This window comes from Falco punctatus (genome assembly GCF_963210335.1).
Source record: "Falco punctatus genome assembly, chromosome: 1".
Classification (NCBI taxonomy): Eukaryota; Metazoa; Chordata; class Aves; order Falconiformes; family Falconidae; genus Falco; species Falco punctatus.
The window spans coordinates 117,719,270-117,739,358 of record NC_137580.1 but is presented as its reverse complement, the minus strand read 5'-3'; the positions used below and the strand labels follow the sequence as shown (position 1 = coordinate 117,739,358).

Sequence of the window (20,089 nt, the reverse complement as noted above, 5' to 3'; positions counted from 1 at the left end):
AAGCATGATTTCATTTAAAAAAAAATATGCAGAAGAAATTCAAAAGGCTTTATCTTGCATGAAATGCTTTGGTTTGCTTTGCTGTATTTTGTTTGAATGGAGGAATTGAGAGCTTTCTGATTTGGGTCAAGTGACACTAAAAAGCTGCCCAAGGGTCCGTGCCAGCCCCGTGCAGGGCTCCCAGCTCCTCTATAGCCTCACCTTAGGGACAGCCACCATCCTGCTGGTGAGCAGCATCCAGTGCCAAGACCCGCTCTTCTTCCCCCAAAAGCAACGCAGAGCCCAGGTGGCAGCTGAAGGGGACAGAGGCTTCCCCCTGTGCTGCTCGGTGAGCCCTGCCTGTCCTGCACGTAGCTCGGCTCCTCCTGGGGCTGCTGTAGCTACATGAGGCACTGCATCCAGCTGGGTTGAGAAATCATTTTTTGTTTTGCAGCAGTCACTCCCCTGGTGGCTTAGCTTTCCACCTCTGCCTCCGTACAGGCATGCTTGAGAAACCTCTGGATAAAAAGGCTGGCAGGAATTATGGCCCTCCAGGTACCAAGAGGCTTGTGTACTTCATCGATGATCTGAACATGCCTGAAGTGGATGCTTACGGGACGGTGCAGCCCCATACACTCATCAGGCAGCACCTCGACTACGGCCACTGGTAGGAGGCTGCTCGGGCATCGTTGTCCAAGACCTTTTTGTTCAGCTCCAGTGGTGGGGATGGGGTTTGAGGAGATGTCAAATCGTTGGGTCCCTCTTCCCACCCCGTGTTTGCCATTGTATCCTGCTGGGCTGTGGCTGGCTGGGAGGCTCTGGGTGACCCCAGCGTTGTGCAGCTTTGGGGTTTCCCCTGTCCCCAGCAAGCAAACTCACCTGCTCGTGGCCTGGTTGGCAGGAGCTTTGCTCTGCTCGTGCTGCAGTTTATGATGTCCCAGTGCAGAGCCTGCAAGGGGGGCATGAATCTCAGCCTGGATGCCCTGTGATGCTGAGTAGAGGAAGGCCATGGATTTGGCCACAGCTGTGAGGACTTAAGCTGTGAGATGAACTGGCCTTGCTGGGAGGACCTAATGTTGATTTCAGTCAGACAGCAACAAACAAGCATTTTCTAGGCAGAAATAATTTGAAGGAAAAAACGACAGTGTTCTGGGAGGAGATCGGTGCATTTTAGACTGCAGCCAGCCGTGCCGCATGGGACAGGAGCGCGTGCAGCTCTCACCATGGGGAATACGGAGCAGGCACTCGTTGCAATTGCCAGTCTCCTCGGCTGCATGCATGCCTCAGCTTGGCCGAGGGCTTCCCAAGTATGGAGACAGTGAAGTGGAGGAAGAACTTTTGCTCTGTGGGTGTTGGGGAAGTCTGACAGAAAAAGGGCTCTGCCGGAGGCATGGGGGACACGGTGCACGGGTGTCCCCTCCCAGTCATGTCCAGGCTTTCTGCCTGCGCTCTCGTTGCACACTCGGTGCCTCTCTCGCAGCCCAGCGGGGCTGCAGCTCACTCCAGGGATGGTGAGGAGTGAGATGGGCGAAGCTTGCTGCTACCCAGGGGCTGCCCTGGCCCCAGCAGCCCCCCCGCAGGGTCCTGGGGCTGCACCCTGGCTCCATCGGCAGAGTCCCCCTCCTTCCCTACAGGCAGCGGGTGGGCAGCTGCCCCCGGCAGCAGCCGCCTGCTTGCCCCTGACCCAGGCTAGCTCAAATCACAGCCACTCCTGCGATTTTTTTTTTTTTTTTTTTTTTTTTGGACCATTTCCATGCAAGTGACATCTATGACCTGAGGGCTTTGCTCACTGGTTGTTACTAGCTGGTGGAAATATTATTAGTTGCAGGTAGTTGAAACTGAAAGCTTTCCACTAGGAGCAGGGCTTGTGTGTGCCAGGCTGTGCCACAGATGCACAGGCGAGCCTGGGCCCTGCCTTGGTGAGATGCAGGATGTGACCCCCCTGAAAACACATGGAGGTTGGCAGCCCATGGACATGCACCGTGGGAGAGGCAGCGGCAGTTGCTCGGGCTGTGGTCACCGTGCCACTTTTCTTTTGCCCAAAGGTACGACAGGACCAAGCTGTCACTGAAGGAGATTATGAACGTGCAGTACGTGTCGTGCATGAACCCGACTGCGGGGAGTTTCACCATCAACCCTCGCCTGCAGGTAAAGCCCTGCGCCATGGCGGGCACATCACGGGCTTCATTTTGGGGTGGATTATTTAAGCATGAGGTAGAGGCAAACCACTGGCAGATCTTGCTGCTGTCGTTTTATCAGTCAAAATGGCATGAATCTGTCGAGTGACTAATTCCTAATAGTGAAGCAGCAGACTTGCTTCCCTTGTTTGTTTTTTCCCATGTTCTGCTGCTCAGCCACAGAAGTGGCAAGTCACCAGCCAGCTTTAAACCTACTTTCAGGACAGCCTCCTCATTCATACAGACTGATTTTTGCCTTCATTTAGCTAATATTTACCTCTGGAACGTAGTTCATTAAAGCCTTTTGGTTTCTAAAATTTTCTGATGGAGTGGGCAATATATCCTCATTAAAAAGAGGTGGGGAGGGGAAACCCAAACAAAGAAAACCAAAGAACCACCTGCCAAAAAAACAACGTGAGTGCTGATGGTAACAGAAGTATAGACTTGGGAAGAGATCTTAAACATCAGTGCTTTCTTTTTGGGAGCTGTGAGGATCTGCCCAGGCTGTAGAGCTGGTTATTATCAGCTCTGATGTTACTTACCCTTTCTCCAAGCCACGAGGCTGTGGTGGCAGAGCCTGGTCAGAGGCAGCCTGGTTGTTCCCTGCCTGCAGACCAAAACCACTGAGCAGGTCCTGCTGGCATCAGGCAGGGAAAAATGGCATCCAGAGGGATGGTGCCCTTCTCAGCAGCGTTGCCGTGCTGTAGGATGAAGCTTGGCATGTGAACAGTAGTGGAGAAATACCCTGAGAAAGGGATGCCCGTGCAAGAACAGCCGTAACTCGGTGGGGTGGCTTCCCCAGGGACAGATCCTGCTCGTAGGGAAGGACCTGCTGCCTGCTGGGGAGCCAGGATAGTGGGAAGCAAATTTCACACCTTTGTAGAGAAACCTCATGACCAGAGTCAGCCCAGGCCCTGGCTCCTCTTTAGCAAGATGGGGTGTTCAAATGAAGTGTCCTCTGGCTGTATACAGGCATCCCCTCTGTCTTTGCAAGTTCCAAACCAGTAAAGGGTCTTCTGGGAGATGGCACCTTCCAGGGGCTGTTTCTAATGGAGGCAGTGACTGGGCTTCATCAGAGGTCAGTGGGACCTTCAGAGCCCTTCAGCTCTTCAATGGACTGAACTTGCAATGTAGCAGCTGTGAAATGCAGTTGAAAATCCATTTAGTGAGCAGAATGATGTCAACTGTCCTCTGCTGGGAAATTAGAAGAGGGAAACTGCCTTGTTTAGGTGGACAGAAAGTCACAGAGTCATAGAGATCCCAGGTTGGAAGGGACCTCTATGTCCTTTGGAAGTGTTGGAAGATCATCTGGCCCAGCCTTTCATGGGAAGGGGAGCCTAGATGAGATTATCTAGCACCGTGGCCAATTGCATCATCCCCAGGGGCATTTAGCTTGAGAGGTGCTTGCCCATCTCTCTGACCTTTCCATGCCTTTCTCTTCCTCAGCGTCACTTCTGTGTCTTTGCTCTCTGCATCCCTGGTCGCGATGCCTTGTCCAGGATCTACAGCACCATTTTAACGCAGCACCTGACGAGTGGGAATTTTTCAGGGGCCGTGCAAAAATCTGCTCAGCAGCTGATTGCCCTTGCCCTGGGATTGCATCAGAAAGTAGCTGCTACTTTCCTGCCAACGGCTATCAAGTTCCACTACATTTTCAACCTGAGAGACTTCTCCAATATCTTCCAAGTAAGTGCAGTTGCTGTCCTGTGACACTTGGAGCTTGTCCTGATGCTGTGGGATGCTGTGGACCGGTGTTCCTCTGGCCCAGCTAGCCTTGCTGAGCAAAGCGCAATCTCCTACCTAGCAGTGACACAGTATGTGTGTCCCCCAAGTAAAGGGGATGACCTTGGACCATTCCCTAATTTCTGATTGATTTTGGATGGATTCCAGAGCCATCACCCGTGACTTTGAGTAACATAGAAGCTCATTTACTTTGCAGCCTCCTGTGGTCAGCGGGGTGGGATGAACAGTTCCAGAAGGAGGTGCAGGTTTTAGGTGGGTTGAAATGCCCTTTGGCTGTGGAAGGAACCAACAGAAGGGAGCTCTGGGCTCCTGACTTCAGCACTTAAGCAACTGTTGGTGAGTGTCATGGAGCTGGGCTTGTCTTGGTGAGTCTCAGCCCCACGCGTATAAATGTGTTCATTAACGGTGCTGTTCCACCACACAGGGAAATAATTTTATTGCACTGAAGTGTGGTAGGTAGCGGCTTGGTGGGCTGCTGGCCCTGAAAATAGGAGAGCAGTAACTGGCTCAACTCAGCTGGTTGGCCTATAGTGCTGTGTCTTCTTAGCTCCTCAATGGTCAAGTACTCAGCATGGGCTTGGAGGGTGGTGTTGGAAGAGTTCATAAATAATGAAGAGTTGATAAATAAATCAAAACCAGCTTTGACTTAATTGCTGAAACTGAATTACCACTGGAGCCAGTTCTATACCAAGGGGATTTAGAAATGCTTTCTTCAACAGTGGGGAGAGTTGTTTTTTTGTTTTTCTTTTTCCCCCTGGAAATTTCATGCTTTGAAGCAGTAGGTATTGCTGCTCAAAGAGCCGTTCAGAATTTAAGGCTGATTAATAAAGTTTGAGAAAGTTCTTAGTCAATAGGTTAGAAACACCATAACCTGGTGTAAAACCCCAGTTTGTCATTTGTTACCTTTCTTATTAAAATGTCTGTTTTACACGGTAGGTGCTTGAAAGTTCAGTGCCTTGTGTTCTGGTCCATCAGACAAGGGTTGAAGTAATGACAGGCAATGGGAAATCCAAGAACAGGACTTTGAAAAAGTTAATAACTCCATTGTGTCGAGAAGGAATCAGACCTGTCACTTGTGCTCAGCTAAACATCAGCAGCCTTTGACGTTAGATGTGGGTCATGTTAAATCCTGACTTCTAGTTAATCTGTGCTTTGAAAGGCAGAGGGAGAGAAAAGGAGCATTTCAACTGGAAGCTTTAATTTAACTGTAGCCTTCTTGAAAGGTGCTAAGGTTGTGGGATATTAGAAAATGTCCTGCCAGATCTTGGTGCTGGCCCAGAGGGTAGGAGCGGTGACAGGAGCTCAGATGGCTTTTCGTTTATCACATGGCTTGCAGGAGTAGGGGAGTCTGTCTCCTGGGTCTCGTGTTTTTTAAATTGTGGTTCAATTTTTCTTGAAATCCTTTTTTACCTTTTGCTGCTTGTTCCTGATTATTTCCTTACCTTAAATATTCTCAGGGTTTTCAGAGCTCCTGGTTTCCTGTTTAGCTCTGCTGGAGCACTTTATTTTTATTATTTTTTTTTCTCCCTGAAATTGAGTGTGAAAGAAGCTCCAGAGCCTGGGAATGCATTTCCATGTGTTGCATCCATTATATCTTCATAAATTCATAATTTAGCTTGAGGTCTTTTGTCTAACCCCCTGTTCAAGCAGTGCCAATTTCAGAGTTAGGTCAGGCTGATCAGACAAGTTGTGAGTGTTTCCAAGGCTGGAGTTCCCATAGCCTCTCTGGCCTTTTGGCATTGCTAAATCCACTCTGTGGTGAAGTTTATATATTTTTATTTCACCAAGAATTTCCCTTGCTGCTATTTGTGTTTGCTGCCTCTTGCCCCTTTGCTATGCACATCCCAAATAAAACCCCTAAATTGCTCGCTCTCCTCTATAACTCCCCATTAGGTAGCTGCAGACAGCAGTGAGATTCCTTCCTCCCCTGGGCTGAACAAACCCATTTCTCTCAGCCTTCCCTTGCATCTCCTGGGCTCCACTGTTTTATGATCCTGGTGGTCTCCATTGAACTCGCTCCCGTACATTAACGCCTGTCTTGTCCTGGGGGACCCAAAAGTGGATAGAACCTCACACAGCGTTTCTCTCCAGCCTCTCAAGGTCTCTCCCTTTGGTGCCGTAACCTCTCTGCTTGGTCAGTGTCACCTGCAGAGCTGCTGAGAGTGCGCTGCCCACGTCATGGAGGAAGAAATTAAACAGTGTTGACCTGGTACCAACCCCTGAGGAGCACTGCTGGTAGTTGGCCTCAAGTTAGACCTTTGAGCCTGGCTGACCAGCCAGTTCCGCACCCACCTTGCGGTCTACACCTCCGACCCATGACCCGTGATGTGGTGCTATTTGGAAAAAAAAAAAAAAAAAAAAAGAGGGGGGAAAAAAAAAACAGGAGGCCCCCCCCCCCTCAACACCCCCCCCCATCCCCCCCCAGTGAGGGCCATTTGTGTTTCCTTAGCCTGTGGGAAGGTGGAGGAAAGGTGGAGGTAAGGCTTGTAAGTCAGTGCACAGTGCCTTTTCCAAACTCCTTTTAATCCCAGACAAACAATCAAACACCAAGTGCGTAATAGCTGCATATATAAAAGGCACTTGGGGTTTGCTGTTTTACCAGCTATTCTGTAATTATACAAGCAGCCAGTGATAATTGTTAAAGGCACAAACCGTATGCAACCTGCAGCGGTAGAGGAGCCGAGCCCTGGGCTTGCTGCTGCCGTACTGTGATGCTGCTGGCTCTGCACAGGTCGCTAACGATGGCTCCCTCTGCAATCTGCCCAGCGGCGCTGTCATTATCATACAATATTAGATATTAATGCTGTACCTAAACATTTAAGTAGGACTTTACAATCCCAGCTTGATTTCCTTTGTCAAAACTGCCTGACAGCTTTTATGACAAGGATCCCTGTGCTAATTGTCTCATTACAAAACACTCCAAGAACCTGTGTCTTAATTACTGCAGCTAATGAAGAATGAGTTAATTTTGAGCTGGTATGTACATGAATGTTGCACAAAACAAGGAAGACTGCCCCCAAACAAGTCAGCAGTAATTCCTTTCAGCAGACAGACAGGGATGCTTATTGCCTTCTTGTTTTTCCTTCTGCACCCAATACCCATCGCCACCCGACCCGAGCTGATCAGGCTGGTGGCTGTGTCGCTTGGTGCAAGGGTTCAGCTGAAGATGACTCCAGCAGGTTTTCACTCTGAGTGATGACAAAACACCAGGGAGGTTTGTCTAGACAAAAATAGGTGTTGGTGAAACCAAAGGGAAAAATCGCAGCCTATACACCCAGCGACAGGAGACCGGGGCACGCAGCAGCGGGCTGGCTTTGTCAAGCACTGTTCATGTTTGTCCAGACTAATTGGTATGATCACCTCTGGGGATCTGAGCATCTTCAGTGGGACTTCTTTGTGCCTGACTAGTTATGTCCTCACCCTCAGCTTTGGTTCAGGCCCTCATGTAGGAACTAGCTGGTGTCTCCAGGGCAGTATGTGCAGGGGCTGGCTCCCCAGAGGGGCACACGAGTCTCCAGGGAGGGAGGGACTGCCAGGAGGGCTGTGGATGAAGAAAGGGAGCCAAGGTGAGAAGGAAGCCAGCACTGGGCACAGTTTCTCTGATAAGCGCGCAAGCACGTTCAGATCCCTGCTGACCTGGAAACCCACTAGGGTCTGGATTGAGCGATGCTCCTTCCTGATTTTGAAAAGAACAACAAGGACCCTAAAAAATTGGTGATTATCTTCAACCCCCTGGGCTAATGGGCTGCTTTTAAATGCTTACAGAAGGCTCAGTAAGTACGGTGTAAAATCTAGCTGTAATAAACCAGCTTAAATTTGCTGTCACATCTCACTGGGAATGGTTAGGGTGAAAGAAGGATGGAAACCACAGTCCACGTGATGGGTAAGAAGGGGCTGGAGTAAGTCTAGGCAAGATCTGCAGGAATGGCAGCCCTGGCTCCTTGTCTTTGGACTATATCACTTGCTGTTAGTGATGGTACTGTTGCAGGGGCAAGGTCACCCTTCAGTCCTTTATAGTCCTTCAGGCTCATCGGAAGGTGCTGTTACTTTCCTGTTGTAGCAGGTCCCATCTATGGTTAAAGTCTGACACTACTTCTCCTTGCATTCCTATGGCACCTTTTCATGCCTCTAGGTCCCACCATGCACTGCAGAGTTAAATTGATTGGTACGCCTCAGGCAATTTACCCTTGATTAAAGAAGACAGGTCTCTGCAGTGACAGAGTTGTGGATTATGCTTTTTAAAAATATATTCCCTGCTGGCTCACACCAGAGAAAGCCCTGTTGCTGTCTGTCTTTCCATCTGAAAGGGTTACCATGGTATTATGCTCTAAATTATATCTGTCATCTCTGTAAAATAATAATCATAGACTCAGCAGGGTTGTATTTTGCTTTTTATTCCCCTTTCTAACAAGATTGCCAAGCAACATGTCACATGAAGATCTGTGCGGTTGTTTGGCATGACTTAGCCTTGGGCTTGGTCGGGATCTGGTTACTTGAGCCGGCCTGGTTTTAGACCTTCCCCCTTCTGCTGTCTTACCATCCCTGCTATTTATTTTCCTAATGGAGGTCCAGATGCCAGCGGCTGGTTATGGGCTGCTCCATCACACGCAGCAGGCGCAGCATTCTGCAGGGCCGGTGGGGTGGCTGGAGCCCCTCATCAATCCCCTCTGATGAGCATGTTTTAAAATAGGTGCAATACTTTTAAATAGCACTCCGGGTTCCTGGCCCACGCACTGCTGATAGAAATGCTGTGTTTGTCACTGTTTCCATGTCACCGCTGTCCTCAAAGTGCTGAGGCTGCTCCAGGAGCCCCAAGAGTAACGCCAGGAAGGAGGAGAGCCAAGTGCGTAGTCCAACAGTGCAGGACACCCGGGAAGGGGTTGCTGCACTGCACAAGTTATTATTTTAAATGTTATTTAGACTGCAAAGAAAGCAATTTATTTTTCTTACCTTTTTATGCCCAGGAGACTTGCTGTTCTGTCACCTGATCACCCCATTGCGGGAGCACGTTAACTTGCTCTTTGCACTCGCCGTGCACCTTCCCTGGGGCTGGTGTGTAGGGCAGGCTGGGCTGTGCACCCCGGTGCTGCCCTCAGCACCAGCAGGGAGCCAGCCTGCTGGCAGGGAGCCTGGCGGGGTGCAACGCTTCAGAAGTGGAAATAATTATCAGCTTAGCAAGCCTGGTGTCCAGAATTCACATTATGTTGCTTCAGACCTTGGTTGCTGGATGGGTGTTATAGTTTTGTAGGTTTTGCCAAAATGGCTTGAATGTGTCTAGTGCTTTTTATTTATTTTTTTAAATCCAAATATTCAGCTTCTCTCTACACGTAGGTTTTATTGTGTTCTAGGTAGCAGCATGCAAAGCCTTTGACTATCCATGATTGTCCTGTATGTGCAGAGACCTTTTTAGTTCCTGTTTTGTCTATTTATATGCAATATATTTCCATGTAGAGATGGAGTATGCATTTCTTCCATGTGTTCCCCTAAAGGCATATTAGGGTACAAAGAAACAATTAAATATCTCTCTCCACTGGACCATCTGACCATTTGACTTTGAATATTTTCTTTGAAGACCTACTCTATTACTAAAAATCATGTGGCTGTGCGATGTAGGACTCAAAGATACTGCGGGCAGTACCAGTGCTGCGCATCTCGCTATAGAAGGATGAGCGATCCTTTTACTTGTGAGTGGCTTCAAATGAAATCTCAAGCACCTGAAACTTCCAGATGAAGAAAATGGTATTGCATAAAAGCTGGTGTCTCGTGGAAATCTTCCAAGGCTTTGTGAGGAACCAGTGCTTGGGGAGGTGGGGATAAAACTCTGGAGAACTGATGTGTTCGATGTGGCTCTTGGAGACAGTTCCTGGTCAGAGGGTTGCAATAACCTGCTGTGTGTAGTGCTGTGAGCTAAGGCTCCTTCATGGAGCCGTGGTGGGAACTGCCCCCCTGGCCAGGGCTGCTGGCCACCCAGCCTGCTGACGTCGTGAAGTGTGAGCTGACGGGTACTTGTCACTGTCTGCAGGGTTCTGATGGGTGGCAGAAATACCTCCCAGGCTTCCCCAGCACAGCTGTGGTGGGTGCAGAGCACGTGAGATCCTGATGGGAGGGGACAGGCACCCTGGCAGGCGGATGGGGTCATGGGTGCTCCTCGGTCCTTTGTTTCATGGAGATCATGGGAAAATTGCCCGGCTGAGCTCAGGTCCTGCCTTGTCAGACCTGTGACAGCCTGTCTCCGCCGGCATGTTGATGCGTGGCGACAACACAGCAGACAAGTCTTGCTGGGACGATTAGCATATTCCCCATTTCCGTGCCAAATATCATCATCTCCTGGGGTGATTATTAAGCTGCTGAGGAGCCTGTCACTCAGGATTACCTGGTAATAAATCTTGATCTGATGAGTCTCGGCCAGAGTGTGGTGGTTCCCTGCAGCCCGGTGGCGATGCCCTGGCACCCCAATGGGCACGGCTGTGCCTCTCAGCCAAAGCCTTTGCTGGCATGTCCCTATCTTATCGACGTCATGACATTTGACATCATTGTGTAGAGAAGCCTTGGTGTGGCAGAGTTCTGACCTTTCTGGTGAGGGGGAGAAGCTGAAAGATTTGGCTAAAATACAACCTGAGGACTCAAGAGCCAGATGGATAAAACTTGCATTGATGTGACAAAGGGCAAGGTGCTATCTGTTTTCTTTTTTAGTGTTGGCACCACACCCATCGGAGGTGCAGTGACCCATGGCCGTGATTCCTCTGTGCATCCCAGCCATAGACGCAGTGGCTGGAAGAGCAGCCTCACAGGCAGAGCATCCCCATCGCTTGCTGGGGACGCAGCTGGTGTGCTCACAGAGGAGCGTGATAGCTCTGCTGAGAGGAGCGTGCAGGTCAGGTTTGCAGAGTGAGGAAAAGGGAGATGTGCAGGTGTTAAGCTAATAAACTGATTACAGATTCCTGAAGCGTGGGTTTTCCTCCCTCTGAGGTAGCCTTACACATGCTTGCATCAAGAGCACAACTTTTGTGGCTCAGGGTGTCTTTAGAGTGACTGATTTAGTTTTTTAAAATCTTAGGTATTTTAAATCAATTTAGGACCTGATGGGTTTCACCTTTCTCTCTTCAAGTTGTCAGCTCTTCTTGCTATTTTTTTTTCTGAAATAAATGCAATAACAATTTGGCAGCTGTAATGACAAATGTGAAACCCAAACAGTTTGAGCAATGATCCATAGAGCTGAGAGGGACTGCTTTACATTGCTTTTAATATATTTTATATTTTACGTATAAATAATTAGATGTTAGGAATAAAAGCTATTTAATTCATACCATTGAAAACCCTGTGTGCTGTTAATAGGCTTAGTTATAGGTGACATCTCTTTGAAATATAATTTTTATGCATTTTAATAGAGTTCATGATAAACATACTGTGATAAACAGACAGCAACTAGTATTTCCTGCAGGCAGAATGCACCTAATTAAAAATTATTTTTTTTTAAATATCATCACCACTAAAATTTCCAAACTCTTTTTTTTTTTTTTTTTTTTTTTTTCTTGACAAAGCACCCATGGCATGGTGTTGGGGTGTAAAAAAGCCACACTGTGTGCTCTTTGCTGCTGAGGTCAGGACCAGCAGCCCAGCCAGGCTGCACTGGGGATGCCGTTTAGGGTATCGAAACAAGTATAACAAATACAATCTGCTTTGGGAGACAGGGGGTGACGGAGGGCATGTCCTCCAGGGACTGTTCGGTAGGGGCTTGTTCGGAAGGGTGCAGGAGCGGTCTGCAAACTGAGACCTGGGACCATGCGCGGCAATCAGTTAGCTGAGGGGAATGTGCTCGAGCTTGTCTAGACAACAATTAACATGATGAGGCGTGTTTGCAGAGCACAGGGGAGTGGGAGACGGATGGCGCCAAGGAAAGATAACACCTTGTTGTTAATTGATGGTAGTTAACCACCAATCAGGGATTGCCTAGTATGCAAGGCTTAGCTTCAAGAACCAATCTGTTTAAAACGCGCAGCTTCTGAAAGTCTATAAAACCTCGTGCTTCTGTACAATAAATTGACATTTGCTTGCATCAAGCTGCGTCCCGTCTCTTCATTCGCCGCAAATTGGTGACCCCGACGTGATGCGTTTAAGGATCTAACGTGAAGGGCTCTCGAATCGCCTATCTGAGCGACATGCAGCGAATCCCACAGAACTTTGAATGATCTGCTGAAAGGAAGCAGGAGCCGGCCAGAAATCCCTCCGGAGTTGAGAGGTGAGCTGTGGGAAATCCGTAATGGGAAATCAGGGTTCGTCCCCAGAAAGAGACGTATATGGACTCATGAAGGGTCTTCTAGTCAGATCAGGGAGTCCGTGCCTCAGTTTCCTCAAATGGTGACCCCTATGGTGGTGTTCCGAAGCCTTGGAAGAATAAGGACGGAACTGGTCGATAAAAAAGACAGCTCGTGGAAGAGGGCTGCGTTCCAGAGGAGACGGCTTGGCTGAACGATCGTCTTGCTGTCTGGACCAGGCGGACAACCTAAACCCCGAGGATAACACCTGTATTCATCGAGACAGGTGAGCAGCCAAGAAACTTTAGAGACTTTGAAAGAATGAAAGTGTGTACATACAGCAGCCAATTGTATGATGCTGCCGCGGAGGGGAACTCCGTGTCGGGAATGCATTTAGCATCTTGGTGGCAAATTCTGACTACTCTTTGCCAAGTGTGGACTAATTCTACTAACGATGCTAAACCAGAGGAAGCTGTAAATTCCACCGACAGCACGACTCTTCTCAAGACACAGTCAGCGATGGCGATTCCGTCCACACCTCCTCTACCCCCAAAGCTTCTGTCACTGATTGCAGCGACCCTCACAACACAGGACCAAGCACGGGAACAGGACAACTCGGACAATGATTTTATTGACACTGATAAACCTTTGGATCCAGGTCCTATAGATCTGGAAAAGGAGCTAAACCTTTCCCCCACCCCCTTGTCTCTCCTGATGCATTGATTGTATTTTTGGGGAGGGTGAAAAGGAGTCTGAGGGATTGGTGGCAGGAATGCAAGTGGGAAACACTTAAGTGATAGGTTTTGGGAGTCGCTATGGCATGTTTAGTATTTTGTCAGACAAATCAACCTGCAGAGTGGCAGCCTGTGCAATACGAGGCTGTTAAAGAGTTAAGCAAAGCAGTGCGGGAAGGGAGGATTCATAATACATTTGCTATGTCCCTTCTTGAAGTGATGGCAGAGCCTTATACACTCACACTGCATGATTGGAAGTCATTGCTTTGTATGGTACTAACTGATACAGTCTATGATGTGGTTATCTGATTTTTGTGAGCTATGTATAGTGGCCTTGATTGAAAACCTTAATCGGGGAATTGCTGTTAACTATGAGCAGTTGGCTGGAGAAAATTAGTTGTGCCGATTCTGTGACTCAGGCAAGGTATCCCAGGGACAACTGTTTGCAAATGAATGAGATGGCTATTAAGGCAGTCCGGATGCGGGAGTCTTGCCACAGTCTTGCAGGGTCATAGAGAGTCACTAACTGTAATACTAACTTGATTGATTGGCTTCAGAATATTTTGCAACAAGTCGAACATCAGGAAGCTCAAGGGTTGCTTTTAAAACAACTAGCTGTGATAATGCCAATGAAAATTGTAAACGGGCAACTTTCACAATCGCAACCCCAACATGTGTCAAATGATTGTAAAGCAGAACTCACAGCAGACTGTAATTCTCAGGCTGAGTTCTGGAATGCAGCATAACAGATTTTTGCTTCTCTAATCTCTTCTGTAAGAATAGTACACGCTCTTAACTTGCTTAGTAAATTAGGCTGCTGGCTTGCTAAACAAAGTAATATTACAAATACTGTTCTTTTTTTTCTGGCTTATTAACAGATGTTGATTCTGTCCATCATATGTTGCTACAGAACCGAGTTGCTATTGATTTTTATTATTAGCACAGGGACACAAGTGTGAAGACTTTGATAGGATGTGTTACGTGAATCTGAGTGACCACTGTGAATTAATTTACAAAAGTATACAAAACTCAAAAGCCTTAAAACAAAGATCTGCAACAGAGCCAGGGGCGGGGTGCCTTTGGTCTCTTCTCACGGCTGGGAAACTTTGGGCCATGACTCAAAAGTATTACAGGATTTATTATAATTATCTTTAACCACCTTATTGATGTTTGCCTTATGTCTCCCATGCTTTTTTTTCCCTGTATTCAGTGTTTAGTTGATTGTAACATAAAGCAGGTCATGGTCACCCAGCCTACACACACCCTTTGCCTCTTCGCAATTAAGCAAAAAAGGGGAGGATAGAGAATGTCTGAGGAGATATACAGGAGAGGAAACTGGAGAATATTTGACCTAAAAAGAGATGAGAGAACAGCTAGGTATTGTGAAGGAGAATAGGAAAGATAAACATGGTTATCTAGTGTTTCATAGGTGTCTGCATGCTTGTAGAGATTTATAGCTATGTAACTGCATGAATGATTTCTGCCCTGAGCCTGGTGGAGCAGACAGCTGCGGTTTGTGTCCGGGCTCAGAGATGTAAATAGGGGCTTCTCTGTTATGGTAAAAGTGTTTCTCTTTGCATAAAAAAAGAGAGGGAGTGAAGGGAATGACCCCAGAGGTATGTTCAGAGAAGGCATGCGATGTTTTGAACTTTTTGACTGAACCAGTTCTTGTTTGGTGTGCCTTTCCACCTATGTATAATGTTAATCCAAAAGATGATATTGTTTACACTTTGAATGTCGATAATTGTCTTTCTGTAGATGCTAATGTAGTAGGAGGCTACGATGGGAACGTATTGCAGTGGTTCTTCTCTTATCCGGAGTAACAGCAGGGAAAGCATTAGAGTTAAATCACCTTGTTTGGTAGGCAGTTAAGAATGTGAGTCAAAATTGCCACTGCTTTTTGTTGTTGGTTCAAGGACATGGCTGTGAGGATTCTGATGGTATGTGCTGCGTGGATTTTAGGCGCCCCATTGCAGCAACATGTTATCAAAATCTGAGAAAATGTCAGCCTTTTTGGCATCCATTCACTCAATTGGCAGTATTGTTTGTTTGCTATTGCCTTGGTTGCTGTCATGTTTGCAAGGGCCCTGCAGAACATGGCAAACCTGGTACTAGCTGTTCAAAAACAAAAAGGGGCAATTGTAAAATTGTACGGAACAGAGACAGTGGGTTATTTTGACACTGATAATATGTCTCAGTTGGTTTTTTATTTGTTCTATTACTTATACCTTGTTTTTTCCTCGTTCGGTTTCAAAGGTTCTTTTTGTGCAACAGGAAGGGGGAGATGCAGGAGCGGTCTGCAAACTGAGACCTGGGACCATGCGCGGCAATCAGTTAGCTGAGGGGAATGTGCTCGAGCTTGTCTAGACAACAATTAACATGATGAGGCGTGTTTACAGAGCACAGGGGAGCGGGAGACGCCAAGGAAAGATAACACCTTGTTGTTAATTGATGGTAGTTAACCACCAATCAGGGATTGCCTAGTATGCAAGGCTTAGCTTCAAGAACCAATTAGTTTAAAATGCGCAGCTTTTGAAAGTGTCTATAAAAACTCGTGCTTCTATACAATACATTGACATTTGCTTGCATCAAGCTGCGTCCCGTCTCTTCATTCGCCGCAGAAGGGCAGTTGCAGGTTGCTGTAATGACTCCGCATATTGCGATTCGGCTCTTTCCTAAGCGTGGCAGCCTGGATGCTGGGGTGAGGTTGGTTCCTTGGGGTCATGGTGGGGTTCACTGACTGTCTCTGCTCTCCATAGGGCCTTCTGTTCTCTACCCCTGAATGTCTGAAGCAACCCCAAGATTTAGTGAAACTCTACCTGCATGAGTCAAACCGGGTGTACCGGGATAAGATGGTTGAAGAAAACGATTACGGTACCTTTGATAAAATCCAGCTGGAGATGGTGAAGAAATTCTATGATGTAAGTGTTGAGGTTCCTAACTCTGCTTTCCCAATGAACTTTTCTCCTGTAAGCATGTACATCATTATCAAAGTTTGACCCAGTGTCTGCCCATCTCTCGCTTGCCTGGAGGGCAGTGCTCTTAATGGGAGCCCAGGAGCAAAATCTGTCATCTGCATCCTGGGCTGCTGCTGCTGTGACAGGGGTGAATGATGCACTCCAGAAGGGCAATGGGGAGAGGCGATTTGGGATCTGTGGATTAATTAAATTCCTTTAAGTGCTTTAAGTCTCCTGGCAAAAGCAGGAGAAGGATCAGATCCCTGGTCTTGATGGGAGCACAGTGACATGCAGGCACAAATCCCTAGTGCTTTCCCTTTTTCCAAAGTTTCTTTCGAGTGAAAGCTCCAGACCTGCTTCCCTTCGGGCCGGCATCACCCAGCTGTGCTGTCACGTGAATCACACAAGCCTTGCTGAAGCGATAAGCGGTGCAGACAGCAGACTTTCCTCCAGGTTTATCACTGTCCATGCAACAGGCTAATGCTATGGCTCTTGCCGCGGGGCTTTTCTTGTGGCCACGTTCTCTTATGGTAACGAGTTGAGTTTTTGTGACTTGACAAAAAGTTGTCAGAGCAAAAGAAGTCAGATTTGGGGCTTTCTCCTTTTCCCCTCTTTCCCTTTCACCCTTTTTCCAACATGTGGGTGCAACTATATGGGCATAAAAGGCATTTGCTGGAATGCCACACCTTACTTGAAAAGATGGCAGAGACCTGCAGTGGTTTTTTCCTATGCTTGTTCTACATGTGTGTATATAAATAGATATTTTATTATTCTTTTTTGTCCTCTTTGACATTGACAGGACATTGAGGAAACTTTAGAGCAGACCAAGAGAATGAATGTTTATTGCCATTTTGCTAAAGGCATTGGTGAACCCAGTTACAGGCCAGTTCCATCCTGGGAGGAGTTGAACCAGGTCCTTGTGGAAGCCTTGGACAACTACAATGAGGTCAACGCTGCCATGAACCTGGTACTCTTTGAGGATGCCATGTGCCACGTGTAAGGGGATTTTCTGGCTTTGTGGTCTCGTCGTAGCATTTGTCTGTGCAGATTGCTTCCGTGGAGTTTTCTGGAGGGTGTAAGTGTGTGACAGCTGCTGGAGCTGCAGGTGTGCAGAGGCTTCACCTGCCCATGCGGTGTGTCCGGCAGCAGCGCTGCGCTGCTGCTCCAGCTGGTGTTCGGAGGGCAGCTCTGGAGCCGTGAGGTTGCCTGGGGCTGTCAGATGGAGAGGCTGCATGCTGGGGGTTATTTTAAAGTCTGGTCGCTGTTATGATATCTTTGTCCCTTGATGTTCTGTAGATGGCATGAACATTTATTGTATGTGACAGCGTTCAAGCGCTTTATTGTCTTCACTTGACCGCCAGCTACAGAACTGGTTATACTGGGATTTCCCAAAACACTTTCACAACTGGTTTAGAGCTGTGTTTACACAGGTTCTTAGTGGGATTTTCAAATGTATGTAAAGCAAAATTATGTGCCTTCAGGCTACCAGTTTAAATGGATTGAGGCATTCAACCTGCTTTGATCTTTTGGAAATCCTGCTTGCGTTTTGGTGCCTGGAGAATCCGGATGGATTCCCTCTGGAAAATGGATGTGTGGGACTATATGAAAATAGCAAGCCTCCAGTTGATGATTATGAAGCTATTTACATGCCTGGTATAGATAGCGAGGCGTACCTCCAGCTTTCAAATACGATTTAAAAGCCTGTTGGGAATCCCAGCAGAGACAGACTCATTTCTGGGTGCTGAAATGCAGATCTGGCTTTAGATCCCTTCAGAAGATGGACCTGCCCTGTAAATCACAGTTTTAACTGATTTTGTATGAAAACATTGTATCAGGAGTTGCAGATTTGTGACTAAGCTAGAAGGAAGCCGCTGTCCTGCTGCACAGCCATGTGCCTGATTTCAGTTCTTGCTGGACCTGGCAACTTAATGCAGTTACTTTCATGCAAACTTTAAAAAAAAAAAAATATAAAGTGCTACTCCTTTTAACTAGCCGTTTAACTGTTTCTGTTCTAAGGGCTCAACAAATTTTTACTTTTGCAGTGTAGTGTGCTGGGGAATGTTTTCCCTTATGGTGTGGGCATTTACTCTGTGCTAGCGAGCCATGTGCCACCTGATGTCCATAGGTGTTTCCGCTTGCATTGCTTGCGGAAAGGTGACGATAACAGTAATCTTGCGCTCCTTTTGCACTTTATATAAATTGGGATTTGCAACAAAACCTGGCACTATCCCTCCAGCTTATATTGTGGATAATCAGGAAAGTGAGGTTTGAGTGTTCAGTATGATTTTCACTGGAGCTGGGTGAATTTCATTCATTGCACTTGGAAATTGCATTTTGCTGCAGCGTAGAACTTATTCCATCTCGAACAGCTTATGAATGTCAGCTCAAATTTGCTGAAAATTTTCAGTTGCAGGGGAAAAAAAAAAAAAAGAAAAAAAAGGAAAAGTCAGGGACTTAATTTATGTTAGGAAGTGGGAGATACCTGCCAGTCACCTCCCACCCCAGGGCTCAGTGTGCACATTCAGAAAGCACAGCCCTGGAGAGCACATCGGGGCAGCGACCACAGTGGCATCTTCAGGGAGAGCCTAACTCTCTGAGGAACTCTAAAGATCTCCACACAAACTGGCTTGCTTTTCTGGGTATAATTTCCCAATCAGTGGGGAGTCTGCGCATAGATCATAAAATACTTGAGTTGTAATGAAGCAGTACAGTATTCCTTGCAGTCTTATTTAAAAATTAATCGGATTACTCTAAGAAAATACTCAGTTGAGTGAATAAAGCCAATGATGTGAAGAGGGGGGGCATCTGAGACACCGGACAGTGAGGGTTTCACAGGTAGGATCCTCTAAATCGCCTCGCTTGGGGTTTTAACATGTGGGGATGTCAGCATTTGCTTAAAGAGAATAAACTGGAAGCAGGCAGAATTCACAGTGTGGCTCACACAGGACAAGTGAACAGATCTGGAAAATAACAGCAAGTTTATTTTAAGAGTAAAAAAAGCTTAACTCTCAGGTAGTGGTGGTTTGGATAAGTAAGAAGCATGGACTGTGTTTTCCAGATGGATTTTATGCCATTCTAGACATATATGAATATGCTTTAATGCACAGCAGGACTCTTCACCTGAACATGAATCCCAAATGGTTTGTGAAGAGAAAACTTTACTGGCGAGTTGTATCAGAGCCTTGAATTTTGTTCTGGGTTTTGGCATGCCAATGTAGCGTGCTTTGACCCTTGTCCTCCCCGCAAAGATGTCCAGACATTCACCTTAAAATAGTTCTGTCCAGCAGGACTTGGCAGATGAGAAAAAAATTGGACACAGCCTGAATTGCTACCAAAATATTTTTTCCATCAGCTACGTCCTTTGTATAGGTATCAGCAGAGATGGGGATTGATTGCTGATGTGTCTCTTAGATTGACATTTTTCATCCCATTCAGAATACAATTTCTTAGTGAATAAAATATGTATTGAAAAGCACCAGGCAGAGAAAACGAAAAATACTCTCGTTAATAAGAGATTTCGTATGCTTCACTTTAGTTGCCGCATCAACCGTATCCTGGAGTCCCCCAGAGGAAACACTCTCCTGGTTGGTGTGGGCGGGAGTGGCAAGCAGAGCCTCACCAGGCTGGCAGCCTTCATCAGCTCTCTGGAGGTTTTCCAGATCACTTTGCGGAAAGGCTATGGCATCCCTGACCTGAAGGTAGGTGCCTTTTAGGGCTGAGGTGGAAGGGAAGGAAACAAATCGTAGTACTTGCCCTGAAAACTTTTCCTTGTTGCATATTGAGTGATGCTAAAAAGCTCCAGACAGGACATGGGGCTGTGGAGGGGAGCGATGCTTCTCCAAACACCTTGCTGCAGCGTGTCTGCAGGGGGGCACAGGCAGCCCTGCTGTCCCTGCCCGCCCCGGGGGCACCCCAGCCCCAGGCTTCGTTTCAGGCTGGGCTGGGCTAATGAACCCTAACTATTTCTAATTAAACCAAGATGTGGTAACTAGCTCATCTGTGAGATGCTTGTTGTGGAGTGATTTGGAGGTGGGAAAGGAGCAGGGAAAAGTGGGAGGAGAGTTCCCAAACTGTATCCAGCTCTTCCTCTGCTGCTTTGTGTAAGGGAGGAGGGACTGCCGAGGGTGGATGGTTTGCTATAGGCGACACGTGCCTGTGCTTATATTTATACACAGGCCAGTGAGCTTAGGAGTTATAAATTATAATTTTAAAATACCACTGCAATGGTTTAAAAGTATTTTAGC

The 20,089-nt window shown here is 47.2% G+C and overlaps 1 protein-coding gene across 2 annotated transcripts in view; it reads left to right on the top strand.

The window, feature by feature from the left end:
- DNAH9 (dynein axonemal heavy chain 9) overlaps positions 1-20,089 on the top strand; it is a 209,062-nt gene that overhangs the window by 63,521 nt on the left and 125,452 nt on the right. For both annotated transcript variants that reach the window (XR_013929074.1, XM_080393177.1), the window contains 6 exons: positions 481-646; positions 2,025-2,127; positions 3,603-3,842; positions 15,648-15,809; positions 16,645-16,841; positions 19,381-19,543. Coding sequence is in view for 1 of the 2 variants with exons in the window: in XM_080393177.1 (XP_080249303.1) it covers positions 481-646; positions 2,025-2,127; positions 3,603-3,842; positions 15,648-15,809; positions 16,645-16,841; positions 19,381-19,543 (1,031 nt within the window). In the remaining variant the exon portion in view is untranslated. The remainder of the gene's footprint in view (positions 1-480; positions 647-2,024; positions 2,128-3,602; positions 3,843-15,647; positions 15,810-16,644; positions 16,842-19,380; positions 19,544-20,089) is intronic.